Source organism: Heterocephalus glaber, unplaced genomic scaffold (genome assembly GCF_053883595.1).
Source record: "Heterocephalus glaber isolate CG9 unplaced genomic scaffold, H.glaber_assembly_v1.0 deba00000943, whole genome shotgun sequence".
NCBI lineage: Eukaryota > Metazoa > Chordata > Mammalia > Rodentia > Bathyergidae > Heterocephalus > Heterocephalus glaber.
The window spans coordinates 2,731,943-2,744,121 of NW_028258175.1; the positions used below are offsets into that span (position 1 = coordinate 2,731,943).

The window sequence follows — 12,179 nt, forward strand, 5'->3', positions numbered from 1 at the left end:
CCACCCTTCCCCCAAACAAAAACAAAAACAAAACTGTGTAAATCAAAGTTTTAAAAATTGGAAAGGAAACAGGATTCTTTGAAGGTTAAATGTAATCTTAGGGTAAATACACTTTTAGAGTAAATGTTTCTGTTCTGAAAATGGACACATTCCTCCATGGGGTTATAATAATACTTTAAGAGTGCAGAGGGCCGAGGATTTAGCTCAGTGGCACCGCACCTGCCTTGCAAGGACAAGGTCCTGAGTTTGATCCCCGGTACCGCCAAAAAAAAAAGAGTGCAGAGATGATAAATAATTAGAAATGATAAAAGCCAGGTGTGTTGGCATATCCTCTAATCCCAGCCCTTGGAAGGCTGAGGCAGGAGGCTCACAAGTTCCAGCCTAGCCTGAGGAACGCAGGAAGTTGGCAAGACCCTGTCTCAAACATAAAGGGCTGGCGGGGATTTAGCTCAGTGGTTCCACCGCCTGCTGTGCAAGTACAAGGACCTGAGTTCAATTCCTGGTACCAAAAAAAAAAAAAAAGGGCTGGGAATATAGCTCAGTATGAAGACCCTGGATTCAATCCCCAGTATTGGGGAAAAATAAAAAAAGCAATAAACCAGTCTCCTTTAAAATGGGCAGTAGCCAGTGTGTTCCAAAATGTGTTCCACAGATCCTGGGAGGAGGAGGGGTCTACAAAGGCAAACTATTTGCATCGTCAGTCTAAGACTTTTTCACCATGTTGATATTTGGACTGCTAAGGCAAACCAAAGGTCAGCAAAACCACCTGCAGCCTCAATTGAGGCCATGGTGCCAAACTGTGCTAGTAGCTATTATGTTCTTTACCGCCACAGACAGTAAAATCAGCAAACAAATCATTTTCCCTGAAGAATGTCCTGACGAAACAGTAAAAACAATTTCATTAAATTTCAGCCCATGAGTACTCATCTTTTAAATACTGTACTGTGTGAGAAAATGGAATTTACACATGAAGCACTTCTGCTAGAAGCCAAGAACAACAGTTAATCACAGAAAACACTTGCACAATTACTTGAGTTGCCAGATGAACTAACCACATTTTGTATGAAATGTCATCTTTATTTGAATGGACAAGAATAGACAAGTTATGGTTATTGAGACTTCAGTATTTGGCACGTATTTTCTCAAATATGAATGAATGAGCCTGTGACTTCAAGGAAACTGACAGTTATTTGTTGTCAATGTAACACTTAAGCTTTCAATTGAAAGCAAGTGGAAAATGTTTCCATTACTTTGAATTTCAATAGCTTTCCGATATTTAAAATTCTCTTTTTAAAAAAATGAGATGGGTGGTGATATTAACAAATGTGATTTTTTTTTAGTATTGGATAATGACATTTCCAATGTCACCTCCTGAAAGATGTGTACAACATCTTCAAGGCAGGCAGTGGAAACGTGTTCCTTTTTTTTTTTGGTACCAGGGATCAAACTCAGGTCCTTGCACTTGCGCAGCAGGCGACTAAACCACTGAACTAAATCCCCAGCCCCATGTTCCTTTTTTTTTGTACTGGGGACTGAACTCGGGACCTTGCGCTTTCAAGGCAGGCGGTGGAACCACTGAGCTAAATCCCTGGCTACAGAACATTTTCAAAATGAACAACGGCTGATTTTATAAAATCATACATGGGGAAAATAGCCAAACAAAGGGCAAGGGAGGCTAATAGATTTTAATGTAACAGTATAAAAGTTCATTAACAGTTTCAGATACCATGTTGTGACTGACCTTTAAGAAACTGCCACTTGGCAAGTTTTGCTGCATCAAGAGTATCTATAGTTATTTGAAAAGGCTATTAAAATATTCCTCCCTGCTCCACTTGTACACACAGGTGAGACCAGATCTTCTTCATATATGGCAACCAAAATAGTACAATTGTTACAGATGCTGCAGCAGAGATGACAGTCCAGCTGCTTTCTATTAAGCCAGACATGGAAGATTTGATAAGATGTAAAATGAGGCCACTTCTCCTATTAATATTTTGGGGATAATAATGTTATTTTTCATTAAAGCTATTATTTATGAGCAGGGCATGGTGGCACATACCTCTCATCCCAGCTACTCAGAAGGCCAAGGAAAGAGAATAAATTTGAGGCCAGCTGGGTCATAGTGAGACCATCTCAAACAAACAAACAAACAAACACATGAACAAAATGTTTGAGGCCAGCCTGGTCAATTTAGCAAGAATCTGTCTCAAAATTTTAAAAAATCAATAAACAAACAAAGAAAAAGGGCTGGAGATACAGCTCAGAGCTCCCTGCGTTCAATCTCTAATACATCAAAAAATTATTTATATTCGGAAGCAATGAGTTTATTGTTCTTTTTTGTTTTGGTACCAGGGATCGAACTCTGGTCCTTGCACTTGCACAACAGGCAGCAAAACCATTGAGCTAAATCCCCGGCCCAATTGTTCTTATTTTTATTTATTTATTTTGGGGGTCTTTTTAAAAATTTTTTTGGGGGGGGGGCATCTTTTTGAGACAGGGTCTCACTATGTAGTTCAGGCTGGCCCTGAACTCACTGTTTATCCCAGACTGTCTTTGAACTCACAGAATTCCTCCTGCCTCAGCCTTCTGAGTGCTGGGATCATAGGCATGTGCCACCATGCCCAGATATTGTTCTTATTTTATTTATTTATTTTTATTTTTTATGTTTTTGGTACCGGGGATGGAACTTGGGTCCTTGCGCTTGCGCAGCAGGCGGCGAAACCACTGAGCTAAATCCCCGGCCCCCTTATTTTAAAAAAAACCCTGACACATCTTATAAGATTTTTTTTGTTTGTTTGTTTTTGTTTCTGAGACAAGAGTCTCCGTATTAGGTTAGTCTCCGGTTAGGCCATGAACTTCCTCTGTACCCCAGGCTAGCCTTGAACTTGTGGTGATCCTCCTGACTCAGCCTCCTGAGTGCTGCGATTACAGGCCTGCACCACCACGCCCAGCTTAGTTTTAATTTCTAATATGATAAATACCAAAGATATTATACACACAAACACTCTTGAGGGAAGACCGTAATAAAGCTGTCTGGAGGTCTAAAGGTTTGAGAATTATTGTATAGCAACACTACACTGACTTTTCCACAGGGTAAGCTAGTAAAAGACATTTTTATAGTAACTCAAAAATACAAAAGGCAAAGGTACCTTTTTAAGCACATGACAGAATGTTCAACTAAAAAATTGTTCAGCTGAGTGTGGTTGTGTATGCCTGTAATCCCAGCATGTGGGAGGCTGAGGCAGCAGGATTGTGAGCTTGAAGCCAGTCTGGGCTACACCGTGAGGCTCTGTCTCAAAAAAGCCAAAACCAACCAACCAAAAGCCAACAACTTTTTCTTTCCACACTGCATTCAGCGGATAGCAAAGGAATGCAGTTCCCCAGAAGTGCGGGACAGTAACGTAAGAATAACGATCTGGACATTAGCACAGACCCGACCAGTCTCCCTAGCCGTTAGTCTTCCCATCCCAGAGTGAGTTCCTAAATGGTGAGCCCACAGCCTGTCCCTGGCCTTCAGGGTGACTGGTGTCATGATCTTCTGAGAAGTGTCCCAAGAAGCAATCGGCAGGAGCCGATCGAGCAGCTTCCCCTTTAAATGGGTAATGGATTTCTACTCACATTCCCAATCCAGCCTACTCAATTTGGCCCTGCAGACATCTGCATTGGCAACCTCTGGGATAAAAGGCCCCTGAAAACGTTTCTAATCCCAACCTCCATAATTCAGCTCCAGAGACAGTGTCTGGGCTCCTCACTGTTCCGCCACTTGTGGGCTGTTTGACGCTGGGGAAGTTACTTCCCTTAACCTCAGTTTTCTCATCTGTAGAATGGGGTTAACACTGACTTCAAATGACAGTTATGAAGCTTGCCTGACAGCACTTAAAGAGTTCCTGGCACTGAACAATACTGTTAATGTGGCCTCTTATTAACACCAAAGTAAAGAAAGGGAGTCTGCCCGGGTCTCCCCCACTCCCCGTACCAACTCCCTTTCAGCAGCTGACGAACGCACTCCCCAGGATCACGCTCAGCTCCACACCAATTCCCCGATCCTACAGTTCCACGCCCAAGACGTGCAAGATCCTTCTCAGACATCTACCTCGCCTTTCCCGCCATAAATCCCCTCACCGAGCCCCTGGCCAGTCCCGAGTTCCAACACGACCTCAGCTTGGCACCGTGGAGGAACCACTGACCGCTCCCCCTGCCTCTCCTCGCCCTCCGGGACCACTCAGCCCCTCTTTCCCTCAGGTTGGAGACCATCTTGGGACAGGCAGTGGTGGTCCAGAGGGTCTATGAACTAGTGTTCCGCCCAGAGAAGACTCAAGAAATATGAGCGACTAACCGCCCGACCTCCCGGAGGGGCCCACGGACACTCACCATCCATACCTAGAGGCGGTGGTTCCGGTCTCTCGAACCGGAAGTTGCCCTTGTACTGTTTTCAGTTCTCCTGGTTACTGCAGGGTTCCGGACCAATGGCGGTACACCTCCGCTCACTGAGCCCGCCCCCACAAGTGACGTCACGTGGGCGCGCTGCAACTCCGCGGATGGCTGGGTCCGACCCTCCTCCCTGGGCCGCCGCTCTCTGTGCGCAGGCGCGCTGAACAGGGCCCTTCGCGGCTAGGTGCGCAGGCGCCTCGGGCTCTGCTAACTGTGGAAGCAATGGACGCGCTGGAGTCGTTGTTGGACGAAGTGGCCTTGGAGGGGCTTGATGGCTTGTGTTTGCCTGCTCTGTGGAGCCGTCTGGAGTCTCGAGTGCCTCCCTTCCCGCTGCTGTTGGAGCCCTACACGCAGGAGTTTTTGTGGCGCGCTCTTGCCACGCATCCGGGCATCAGCTTCTATGAGGAGCCTCGGGAGCGCCCCGACCTCCAGCTGCAGGACCGGTCAGCGGCCAGGCCCGGGGCCCGGGATCTCATGGAGCTGGGAGGGGGCGGGAAAGGAGGGAGGCCGAAGAAGGACCGGAGATCTAATGGGGGAGGGGGCGCGGGCGCTCTGGCAATGCTAGTTTGGGGTCCCTCGGGGCTGGCAGGGCCCAGGGTTCTGGTGAAGTTGTGTGTGGGGGAGGGCATCTGGTGGTGTCCCTTTGTGTCTGCGTGTGCATGAGGGTGGTGGTGAGCAGGACGCGCACGGGGGAGATATTCTTCGGGTTTCAGAGTAGTCCCCTTTAAAGTGGAGGATAGGATTGGATTAGGCAGGCTGTGCAGATCAAACCCGGGGACGGTTGAGTTCCACAAACCTCTATGGAGCATTCATTCATTTGGCATCAAACTGGAGAGCTAGAGCCCTCGAGGTCAGCGTAGCAGGGAACTTAGCAGTCATGCTAACTAACAGCCAGGGTGCACTGGGTGCTTACTATGAGCCGGGTGCCATTCCAAGATCCCGAGAGCTTCAGGATTGAACTGATCCTCACGGGACCCTGTGAAGTGGGTGCTGTTATCTTCCAAGTTTGTAAAGGAGGAAACTGAGTCTCAGAGAGAGGTTAAGAAGCCTGCCCAGGTGCAGGGGTGCTAAGTGACTGAGTACTGATTTGAACCCTGGGCGTCTTGTCTTCAGAATCCGTGTTAACCACATTGTGCTCATCTGAGAAGGTTCCCAGAGGTAATCATGGGTAAGACAAGGCTTCGGGTTGCATTTAGGCCCTTCAGTTGTCAGAGTACTCTGGATAGAACGGCAAGTATATAAGCTGGATGGAAGAGAAATGAAGTTCCGTCAAAGTGTAGAATTGTAAGTAGAGAATGAGGACTAATAGTTGACACTTATATGTGTTTATTATGATCTGGGACTATTCTAGGACACTTAGATGTCACAAGTTGTTTAATTTTTTATAACAACCTGGGGAGGAAGGTTTTGTTATCCCTATTTTTCTGAAGAGAAAATTAAGGCACAGTTTAAATGAGTTGCTCAAGGTCAGAGTAGCAAGAACAGATTGCAGAATTTCAATCCTGGGAATGCTGTTTCTATTTCCACTCTGCCCTCAGCCAAATTAATTAACAATCATTTAATCCATTTAAAGAGTTTTTCTTTTATCCAAAAGACAATCGGAAGCCATTGAAAGGAGGGTCAGGCTGAGGGCAGAGGGAAGCTGAGAGATTTGTAGTGATCGAGTCACAAGCAACCAGTGGTAGACTGCCTCGTCCCTGGGGACGTGGGAATGAAGAGAAGATGGAATCAAGGCATGTATGGCAGAAGCGCGAGGGACTTTGGATACTTGAGTGGATGTGGAATGTAGGGAAAGGTAGGACTCACCTCCTAATCCGAGCTGTCTGTTGGGGCACCCGTGTGAATATCTACCCCTTTGGACTGAGGTAGGGAACACAGAAGAGCCGCAGTGTGCGGTCGAATCTGGGAGAGGTGGGGAAAGTGCTGAATGTGCTTTGAGACACAAGAGTTTGAGGTTCCTTTGGTTGTCCATGAAAAGGTTCTGTTAGTAAACATTTGCTTCTGGGAGTGAAAGCAGGCCAGGGGGAGGGGCTGGGTTAGACCTCTGAGTCATGCTGTGTAGATGGTAATAAAAGCTGTTGCCTAAAGAAAATCATCCCTAGGAGAGAATGCATCACGATTGGAGGCTTTCAGACACAGCACTGAGCTGCACCTACCTTTCAAGTTTGGGTGGAGACTACAGAAACTTCAAAAGAAGACTAGGAGAGTGTGACTGGAGAGCTGAAAGACAGTGGGGGCCTGGGAGCTGGGGAGGAGACAGACATGATTTGAAAATGGAGGGTTAAGAAGTTGGAGGTTCCAGAAAGGGCAAGGAAGAAAAAAGTTGAAAAGCATGTATGGGTTTAGCCTCAGCTGGTCTAGTGCAGAATGTGAACCAGAGTCCAAAGGAAAACTTGGCAGACAAGGCTGACTGGAGAAAGGAAGAAACTTAGGTCAAAGATGTCTTAATTGTTGCTAAGAGGCAGCGGGGAGTGTCTCATGTAGGAGGGAGTTGTGTGGAGGTGGGGAGAGGCAGTCACACTGTTTGATCTGAGGAAGTTTGAGATGTTTGATAGACAGCAGTGGAAGACACTGACTTGGTGCTTGGGGGAAACAGGCAGGACTGAGGATCAAAGGTGAGAATTATGAGCATGCAGGTGATAAAACCATAAAAATGGGCGAGAGGACTAGAGAGATAGCCAAAGAGAGATGGAAAGATGACAGATGAGATGAGGAAAGCCTTGAATCGGTCAACCCAAACTTGGTGGCCTGACGACTTCCTTCCTTTTGGAAGGAAACCAGCTGTGACTTTTAGCAGGGAAGGTGAGTTTGATCACACACACAGCTGCTGCAGTTTCCGAGTAGAGTAGCGTTGGGATCCTGGAAAGGCCTGTGCTCTGTGGGATAGGAAGGCAGGAACCTGTTTGTCAAGACTGTCTGCATTTGAGGTGCAGGAAGGCTGAGCAATCTCATCTCCTCTCTGATCTCTAACGGAGGTTGGAAAAAAAAAACCCCAAATACTCCAGGTGTACATTATTGCCGAAGCTGAGTTGGGGTTTGGTATTTGTGCTCTTCCCTTTAGGTATGAAGAAATTGACTTGGAAACTGGAATATTGGAGTCCCGGAGGGACCCGGTCTCTTTGGAGGATGTCTACCCCATTCATATGATCTTAGAGAATAAGGATGGCATCCAGGGCTCGTGCCAGTTCTTTAAGGAGAGGAAGAACATTACGAGTAACATCAGGAGCAAGTCTTTGCAGCCTCGTTGTACGATGATGGAGGCATTTGACAGGTGACTGGTTTGCACCCTCAGAAATGCCGGGGAATCGGGGCTCTGAGGTCGGGCGGGGTATGGCCAGAGCTGGAGAGGTTCACAGCCCTCCAGAGGGAGGGCCTGTGTTCAACAGCCCTGCAGTGAGCCCCGAGCCAGACCTTGGCCTTCTTCACTCTGCTGCTGTGCAGCTGGCTGCAGTCAGAGTCTTGTCTTTCCCCTTCCTTTGTGTGCAAGGTCCTAGCCACGTTTACATGGCACCTGTTCTCTCTTCCTAGAAGGGCCCTAGTCTGCCCAGCTGGGCTTTGATGGGTTCTCAGGTAGGGTCCCATTTTCCCAGGTGGCCAATGCAAGTGGTCATTTTTCTCAAGCACCCACCCCTCTTCTCACCTCCCTTCTGCTGTTCGGCCGCATGGGAGAAGTTGCCAGTGTGAACCTTCCTAACACCCCCTTCTTCCTCTACTGGCAGACTTTTCCACATGTCCTTCCGCTCCTCTCTCCAGAACCCCACCCGGGCTCTGGCCTGGATGCGTCTCTTCTTCCTTTCTTCCTTCCCTGAGTTCTGTTCATCCTGTGTAGGGAATGGGTAAGGGGATGGTATCAGGACCTCTGCCGTGGGTCCTGGCCTCCTGTGAGCCACCACAGTACAAGGCGAATTCAAGAACAGACAGAAATGAGACGTAGAGTGGAGAGGCTGGATCTTGGGTCCTGGTCAGTGCTGCTGATGGCAGCAAAGACAAAGGCCCCCAAGCACATCCAGTATTTATTGAATACAGTCGTGGGAAGGAATAGGGAGCAGGGCATGCTTAGAAGGCATCTAGTGAGATACTGCTGATCACCTGGCATGATGGCACCAGGCAGCACTGTCAGGGAGTCAGCACTGCTTGTCTTGCTTGGATAGAACAAACTGGTATGGGGTCTGGGTGCAATTAGCATGTAACCCAGCGGGTCAGTGAGAAGCCATAAATCAGGGGAAAGGATTTTAATTGGGGTCACGCTGACCTCAGCTGCACGTAGCTCAGCAGAGCCCTGCCACTGCACAGAGCAGGGCCTGGGTTTCCGTGGCAGCCATTGAGGGAGGGGCTATGCCCGCCCAGTCCGCCATCTGACATGCCCATTGAGTCACGTAGGGCTTTGGTCTGACTCCTTATGTAAAACAATACAGCTGAATTATGGAAGGCAAGAAGCACCTGACTTACAGCCCGCTAGCACTGGGCAGGGGTGTCTCCTACAGTCCTGTACCCTGTGCCATGCTAAGACTGAAAACTTGCCTAGGTGAATTTAGGGGTATTGTGAATTTCTCAGGAGAAGCAGAAAATGATGATTCTGAAAGCTTCTACTTTTTCGTATTTCAGATTTTTTTATAGTCAGTTGAACGTATTTCTGTATATGGTTGTTTCTGACTTGCAGGTGGGGCAAGAAGCTGATCATTGTCGCCTCCCAAGACATGCGCTACAGGGCGCTGATAGGCGCAGAGGGGGACCCTGACCTGAAGCTCCCCGACTTCTCCTATTGCATCTTGGAGCGACTCGGCCGGTCCAGGTGGCAAGGGGAGTTGCAGCGAGACCTTCACACCACCGCTTTCAAGTATGGGAGGGTTTGTCTCTCTCCTTTCAGTGGTGGGGCTCGCTGGTCGTTGTGCCTTGCACTCCCACCCCAAATGCATGGCTTTCTGTTTGAAGGTCATTGTCTCACAGTGATGTTCTCTTAGGTTGGCTGGATATGTGTGTGTGAGAGGTGTCCCTGGTGTTTATGTCCAAGTGAAAAACCTGTACAGGCAAAATGATACAGCCCACACTCCTGTTGTGCCACAGGGTTGACGCTGGAAAGCTTCATTATCACCGGAAGATCTTGAACAAAAACGGGCTCATTACGATGCAGTCACATGTGATCCGATTGCCCACAGGAGCCCAGCAGCACTCCATCCTCCTGCTCCTGAACCGCTTCCACGTGGACAGGTGTGGTTTGTAGAGAACAAGAACTTGGTTACTTTTTGCAGCTGTGCGTATTATGCTTTAAAAAATCTTAATGCCCAGTCAGGACATGACTGCCTTTTTAAATAAGGTATGTTTCTGATGTGCATACGTCGTGCTTATTTAGAAAACATGGAAATTATACAGAAAAAAATGGGAAAGAAATACCAGAAATTCCATTACCCGGTAATAGAGACTATTACCGTTCTGTTTAAATGCAGAGAGATGTAAAAATAAAAGTAAGTCCAGTTTAATTTGTTAGGTGCAGAGTTGGGGTTGAATTATGTCAGTTTCACATTGGGCACTTTTGAAACATGCAGCCATAATCACCTCATGTGGATGCAGTGGTGAGGTCCTGCTAAGTGATTACAGTGCCTGATTCTGCTATTCTAGCTGGGTATCATAGTCCAGACAGTCAGCAAGCTGACAGAGAGAGTATGCACATCCCCTTCTGAGGACCAAGGAGTCTGGGACTGAGTTGATTACCTCTGACTCTGTAATCCTTGCAGTTCGGGGTAACTTAGTACCTGGCATGGGAATGGGGAAAAGAGGTGTTTTACCACTCTGCAAAGGTCCCAACCTAAACCCCTCAATTCCATGTCCTCCTTTGTGGGAAGAGCAGAAGCCAAGGTGGTGTGGGGCCTAAGAGAAGTGCGCTGGGTGAGTGAGCTTCAGGCTCCTCAGTGCCCTCCCACCACTGCACAGTGGGGATAGCAGTAGCTGGGAGGTGAGCCAGCAGACCCTTGGCTGGACATGGAGAATGACTGCTTCTCCTCTGGCCAGGCAGTAGGAGTTCCTTGCCCTTTACGCCAGGAGCCAGATGCACTCTCCGAAAAGGAGGGGAGCAAACTCAGGATTAAGTGTAAGGGTTGAAGTTTATAGTACCCACTTGGGTAAACTGTTGGAAATCCACTCCTGGAGTGGAATCACTCCTGGAGGAGTGAGAATCGTGTCTGACCTCCTGTCAAATGTCCTCTTGATTCTGATTGGCCTTCAAACATGCACACTGTTAAAACGTAAGTTTCTAATACATCTTTAATTTATTGGAGAATACAATATTGGTGAATTCGTATTTTAATTGATCATGCAATCTATTAAATAACTTTCACTAAACTCATGACGCATGGCTCATGATCTAGAGAACTGAGGTGGCAGGCTTGGCATAGGAGGAAGAACATGAATTAAGTCGAGGTCTGTGTATCCATCTTTGCCCCTTGCTTTAGCAGACACTTGGCCTCTTTGAACCGCTGTTTCCTCTTGAGTGAACACATGAACTTCATGTATGTAGTAGTTGTATGCAGCACACATCTATACACACATGTCCTCCATTGATTCTCCTTCACTCAGACGCGTACACATGGAGAAGTGGGTGTAGTCTGTGGATCCCATACACGTGCTTCCCCCTTCTCAGATCGTGACCCAAGCCAAGCTGTCCTTGTCCAGCTGAACTGGCAGGAAGGCACCTCCTTTCAGCCCTCCTGGTCTCTAGGCACATGCCACCATGAGCACTCAGCTCTTCTTACTAGCTTCTTTTGTTGACTATTAGCTCTGGAGCATTTGCCATGACATTGACTTCACAATAAATGAGATGGAAATGAGATTCTTTATGAAATAATCCCCACTCTTACCGAGTGATTTCTAAGGAAGTATGTAATTTCCTAAACACTGAAGTACTATAAAAATGTAAGGCACTTAGAGAATCACTTCATTAATATTTTAGAATCTGTTTGTACACCACCACTCATTAGGTGACCCTGGCCATGTGAATGAACGGCTCTCAGCCAAGCTGTCCAGCTATAAAGTGTGGGAGTTGGGCTGGGTGACCATTGAGCCCTAAGGTGAAGGTTCTGCAGTTCACTGTGTTGTTACTTGCTTTGTCACCTCTAAAAACCAGGTGGTGTTTTGCAGTAGGCTTGACAAGATGCCCTGGCTGGTGTTTCTTGCAGGAGGAGCAAATACGACATCCTCATGGAGAAGCTCTCGGGGATGCTGAGCACCCGGAGTAACCGGATCGAGACGCTGGGCAGACTGCGGGAGGAGCTGGTGAGCGTGCGGGCCCGTCCTGGGAGCCACGCTGGCTGTGGTCCTCACGCAGCTTGGAGGCCTTTGTCACATGCAGATTGAAGCATTGCCACCCAGCGCCCGTCATGGGCTGAAGCAAGTTTCCCTTTACTGTACAGATGAGGGAGTGCTCAGTCCTCCACTCACTCCGTGCCTCCCAGGGTTTGCTCTGTGGTTTGCAATCACAGTGCATGTGGGAGGGTAGATCTTGGCATTTAGATTTCCTTCCATAATGAAACTGGTAATTTTGTTCCAGTGGTTTTACGCTGAAATGACAGTGTGGCTGTGCTGAGGAGGAGAGATGACAGTGAAGAACAGTTCTTTTTTTGTTTTTATTGTTTGGTTTTTTTTGAGACAGGATCTCACTGTATAGTCCAGGCTGGCCTTAAACTCACTGTGTAGCCCAGGCTGGCCTTGAACTTGCCAGATCCTCCTGCCCCAGCCTCCTGAGTGCTGCAATTTCA

At 47.7% G+C, this 12,179-nt stretch overlaps 2 protein-coding genes across 16 annotated transcripts in view; one reads left to right on the top strand and one right to left on the bottom strand.

Moving 5' to 3' along the window:
- Positions 1 to 4,495, bottom strand: part of Katnip (katanin interacting protein) — a 179,218-nt gene extending 174,723 nt beyond the window's left edge. For 4 of the 11 annotated variants that reach the window (XM_021237361.2, XM_087208835.1, XM_004856004.4 and 1 more), the window contains exon 1: positions 4,372 to 4,495. Coding sequence is in view for 5 of the 11 variants with exons in the window: in XM_087208835.1 (XP_087064961.1) it covers positions 4,372 to 4,378 (7 nt within the window). In the remaining 6 variants the exon portion in view is untranslated. The remainder of the gene's footprint in view (positions 1 to 4,371) is intronic. The other 7 variants (XM_004856002.3, XM_021237358.2, XM_004856003.4 and 4 more) reach the window with 7 other exon arrangements.
- Positions 4,496 to 4,562: 67 nt separating this feature from the next.
- The window catches only part of Gtf3c1 (general transcription factor IIIC subunit 1), a 67,232-nt gene continuing 59,615 nt past the window's right edge, over positions 4,563 to 12,179 (top strand). For all 5 annotated transcript variants that reach the window (XM_013076307.3, XM_004855997.4, XM_087208827.1 and 2 more), the window contains exons 1-5: positions 4,563 to 4,874; positions 7,493 to 7,702; positions 9,092 to 9,268; positions 9,496 to 9,639; positions 11,601 to 11,697. In XM_013076307.3, the coding sequence (XP_012931761.1) occupies positions 4,654 to 4,874; positions 7,493 to 7,702; positions 9,092 to 9,268; positions 9,496 to 9,639; positions 11,601 to 11,697 (849 nt within the window). In that variant the 5' untranslated portion in view covers positions 4,563 to 4,653. The remainder of the gene's footprint in view (positions 4,875 to 7,492; positions 7,703 to 9,091; positions 9,269 to 9,495; positions 9,640 to 11,600; positions 11,698 to 12,179) is intronic.